We start from the raw sequence: 5000 nt of genomic DNA on the forward strand, positions 1-5000 counted from the left end.
TTGTACGTTGATGCAAGTTCCTTTATTATTATTATTATTATTATTATTATTATTATTATTATTATTAATGTTTTTATGTTGACCAGGCTGACAAGAGTCTTTTTATAGTTTATATATGACGTCTGTTTTTGACGTTAATAGTTTATATAGGACATATCAGTTTTGACGTTACTGTTTTTAGAATGATTTATTGTTAATTTATTCTCATCACTTATTTATTCCCTTATTTCCTTTCCTCACTGGGCTATTTTTCCCCATTGAATCCCTTGGGCTTATAGCACCTTCCATTTTCAACTAGGGTTGTAGCTTGGCCACTACTACTACTACTACTACTACTACTACTACTACTAGCTATGCTACAACCCTAGTTAGAAAAGCAAGATGCTATATGCCCAACGGCTCCATCAGGAAAAAAATAGTCCAGTGAGGAAAGGAAAGGAGGAAACAAATGAAAGATATAAGAAGTTATGAACATTTAAAATAAAATATTTAACAAATAATCAACAGCATTGAAGCAGAAGACTACGTAAAGTTATTTACAGACCCAATTTAACATGAAGGAAAAGATGGTATAAGCTGAGTTTTAATTGTCATGAAATATGTGCTGACAATTTAACTCACAAACACCTTACATGATTTCTCCAAGTTAAGGAAAATAATCAATGCTCTCTTAACTGAACATTCCTTGCCAGATGAATTTGCCATTTGCACCAGTTTCCTTTTGCAGACTTCCAATGTCTTAGAATGTGACGTTTGCACTAATTTCCTTTTGCAGACTTCCAATGTCTTAGAATGTGACATTTGCACTAATTTCCTTTTGCAGACTTCCAATGTCTTAGAATGTGACATTTGCACTATTTTCCTTTTGCAGACTTCCAATGTCTTAGAATGTGACATTTGCACTAATTTCCTTTTGCAGACTTCCAATGTCTTAGAATGTGACATTTGCACTATTTTCCTTTTGCAGACTTCCAATGTCTTGGAATGTGACATTTGCACTATTTTCCTCATGCAGACTTCCCATGTTTTGGAATGTGACATTTGCACTATTTTCTTTTTGCAGACTTCCCATGTCTTAGAATGTGACATTTGCACTAATTTCCTTTTGCAGTCTTCCAATGTCTTGGAATGTGACATTTGCACTATTTTCCTCATGCAGACTTCCAATGTCTTGGAATGTGACATTTGCACTAATTTCCTTTTGCAGACTTCCAATGTCTTGGAATGTGACATTTGCACTAATTTCATTTTGCAGACTTCCAATGTCATGGAATGTGACATTTGCACTTTTTTCCTTTTGCAGACTTCCAATGTCCTGGAATGTGACATTTGCATTAATTTTCTTTTGCAGACTTCTAATGTCTTGGAATATGACATTTGCACTAATTTCATTTTGCAGACTTCCAATGTCCTGGAATGTGACATTTGTGCTATTTTCCTTTTGCAGACTTCCAATGTCTTAGAATGTGACATTTGCACTAATTTCCTTTTGCAGACTTCCAATGTCTTGGATTGTGACATTTGCACTAATTTCCTTTTGCAGACTTCCAATGTCCTGGAATGTGACATTTGCACTAATTTTCTATTGCAGACTTCTAATTTCCTGGAATAATGACATTTGCACTATTTTAATTGCAGACTTCCAATGTCCCGGAATGTGATATTTGCACTATTTTCCTTTCGCAAACTTCCAATGTCCTGGCATGTAACATTTGCATCATTTTCCTTTAGCAGACTTCCAATGTGATTGAATGTAAAATTTGCACTATTTTCTTTTTGCAGACTTCCAATGTCCTGGAATGTAAAATTTGCACTATTTTCTTTTTGCAGACTTCCAATGTCCTGGAATGAAAAATTTGCACTGTTTTCCTTTTGCAGACTCCCAATGTCCTGCATTGTGAAATTTGCGCTATTTTCCTTTTGCAGACTTCCAATGTCTTAGAATGTGACATTTGCACTAATTTCCTTTTGCAGACTTCCAATGTCTTGGAATGTGACATTTGCACTAATTTCCTTTTGCAGACTTCCAATGTCTTGGAATGTGACATTTGCACTAATTTCCTTTTGCAGACTTCCAATGTCCTGGAATGTGATATTTGCTCTATTTTCTTTTTGCAGACTTCCAATGTCCGGGAATGTAAAATTTGCACTATTTTTTTTTTTGCAGACTTCCAATGTCCTGGAATGTGATATTTGCTCTATTTTCTTTTTGCAGACTTCCAATGTCCTGGAATGTAAAATTTGCACTTTTTCTTTTGCAGACTTCCAATGTCCTGGAATGTGATATTTGCTCTATTTTCTTTTTGCAGACTTCCAATGTCCTGGAATGTAAAATTTTGCACTATTTTTTTTTTGCAGACTTCCAATGTCCTGGAATGTAAAATTTGCACTATTTTTCTTTTGCAGACTTCCAGTGTCCTGGAATGTGATATTTGCTCTATTTTCTTTTTGCAGACTTCCAATGTCCTGGAATGTAAAATTTGCACTATTTTCCTTTTGCAGACTCTCAATGTCCTGGAATGTGATATTTGCTCTATTTTCTTTTTGCAGACTTCCAATTTCCTGGAATGTAAAATTTGCACTATTTTTTTTTGCAGACTTCCAATGTCCTGGAATGTGATATTTGCTCTATTTTCTTTTTGCAGACTTCCAATGTCCTGGAATGTAAAATTTGCACTTTTTCTTTTGCAGACTTCCAATGTTCTGGAATGTGATATTTGCTCTATTTTCTTTTTGCAGACTTCCAATGTCCTGGAATGTAAAATTTTGCACTATTTTTTTTTTGCAGACTTCCAATGTCCTGGAATGTAAAATTTGCACTATTTTTCTTTTGCAGACTTCCAGTGTCCTGGAATGTGATATTTGCTCTATTTTCTTTTTGCAGACTTCCAATGTCCTGGAATGTAAAATTTGCACTATTTTCCTTTTGCAGACTCTCAATGTCCTGGAATGTGATATTTGCTCTATTTTCTTTTTGCAGACTTCCAATGCCCTGGAATGTAAAATTTGCACTATTTTCCTTTTGCAGACTCCCAATGTCCTGGAATGTGATATTTGCTCTATTTTCTTTTTGCAGACTTCCAATGTCCTGCAATGTAAAATTTGCACTATTTTCCTTTTGCAGACTCCCAATGTCCTGGAATGTGATATTTGCTCTATTTTCTTTTTGCAGACTTCCAATGTCCTGCAATGTAAAATTTGCACTATTTTCCTTTTGCAGACTCCCAATGTCCTGGAATGGGATATTTGCTCTATTTTCTTTTTGCAGACTTCCAATGTCCTGCAATGTAAATTTTGCACTATTTTTCTTTTGCAGACTTCCAATGTCCTGGAATGTGATATTTGCTCTATTTTCTTTTTGCAGACTTCCAATGTCCTGGAATGTAAAATTTGCACTAATTTTCTATTGCAGACTCCCAATGTCCTGGAATGTAAAATTTGCACTATTTTCCTTTTGCTGACTTCCAATATCCTGGAACGTAAAATTTCCACTATTTTCCTTTTGCAGAGTTCAAATGTCCTGGAATGTGACATCTGCTGTAATGCATTCAGCGAAGAATATTGCCCCAGATTGCTGCCATGTTCTCACACACTATGTGGCCATTGCATCGATGGAATTATTGCAACGAATAGGAAATTTTGTCCATCCTGCAGGAAAGAATTCGCAGCTACTTCGGCCGAAGATTTGACCGTTAACAGAATTGTCTTGGACTTGATTATCCAGCTGACCTCCAAGCCCATAGGATCCAATGCGTCCTCTTCCCGTGAACCTAAGGCGTCCATACAAGGACGTGAACCTAAGGCGTCCGCGTCCATACAAAGGTTCAATGAGGGTTTTCTTAAGAATTGTATCAAAAAAGGTATCAAAGACTATGAGGAAACTAAGGCCCAGGTTGCAGATGCCATTGAATCCTACAGAGACATGAAATTTCTTATTCAAGAAGCTGATAAAGACATTGATGGATTGATGGAGACGCTAAAAGGGATTAAAATGTCGCATTCTGAAATGCTGAGCAATATTGATCACAATATAGAACTGATGGAGAATACATTGGATCTCGCATTTCAAAGTAAAATCAAACTGGAAAACTTTGATGCTCAACTCGCTTCCTCTGTAGACTTCACCTCAGCTGGGCCTGTTATTGATGAAGCAGAAACCGTATTTAATGAAATACAGGAAAAGATACGGGAAACTCAGGATCTTCTGAAATGCGAAAGAGTTACAGATATTGGCAAGGTTAGTTCTCTCTCTCTCTCTCTCTCTCTCTCTCTCTCTCTCTCTCTCTCTCTCTCTCTCTCTCTCCTTTAAATGTATCCATTCTGAACTACATTTAATTCACTCATCTTGTAGCTAAAGACATTCCCAAAGTATTATTCAAGTTTTCCATAAATTATCCAAGGAGAAGGTAAATTTTGAAAAGTTTTTTCATGAACAAATTTACCAAAGTAAATTTTCTTACGAGTGATTATAATGCATGGTTGATATTTTTCGTTTTTTTTTTTTTTTATCTGTTCGTTACAGGAAATTCTCAACACGAAAATAAACTTGGATAACATCGTAAAAATAAACTTGGATAACATCGTAGAAGAAATGAAAAGAAGAATTCAAAATGATTCCCAAGTGAACATCAAAGTAAGATTTGTTTAATTTTCGTTATATCACTTAAAAAAGATAAAACTGTTTTGCAAAATGTAAAATCAGTAAATAATTATAACAAATAAGTTACATAATGTGTACCAAAATACTTTTAACTTTCTAATAATAATCAAAACGATAGAAAATTAAATATTGAAAACTGGATAGCAACTATAGTCAATTCTTTTTAGTGAGGCAGATTTGCACCGTCTCGCAGGGGTGCCCTTTTACCCCGGAAAGGTTTCCTGCTCGCTGATTGGTTGGACAAGATAATTCTAACCAATCAGCGACTAGGAAACTTTTCCGAGCTAGAAGGGCACAAATTACTAGTGTTGAAGCAATATCCAGTTTTCCAATATTAGTC

General features: G+C 35.4%; 1 protein-coding gene across 1 annotated transcript in view; it reads left to right on the forward strand.

Annotated features, from left to right (window-relative positions):
* The window catches only part of LOC137638566 (tripartite motif-containing protein 59-like), a 20529-nt gene that overhangs the window by 13935 nt on the left and 1594 nt on the right, over positions 1 to 5000 (forward strand). Inside the window, exons 2-3 of the mRNA XM_068370737.1 lie at positions 3509 to 4237; positions 4523 to 4633. Of these exons, the coding sequence (XP_068226838.1) occupies positions 3509 to 4237; positions 4523 to 4633 (840 nt within the window). The remainder of the gene's footprint in view (positions 1 to 3508; positions 4238 to 4522; positions 4634 to 5000) is intronic.

The sequence above is a fragment of the Palaemon carinicauda genome, chromosome 3, assembly GCF_036898095.1.
Source record: "Palaemon carinicauda isolate YSFRI2023 chromosome 3, ASM3689809v2, whole genome shotgun sequence".
NCBI lineage: Eukaryota > Metazoa > Arthropoda > Malacostraca > Decapoda > Palaemonidae > Palaemon > Palaemon carinicauda.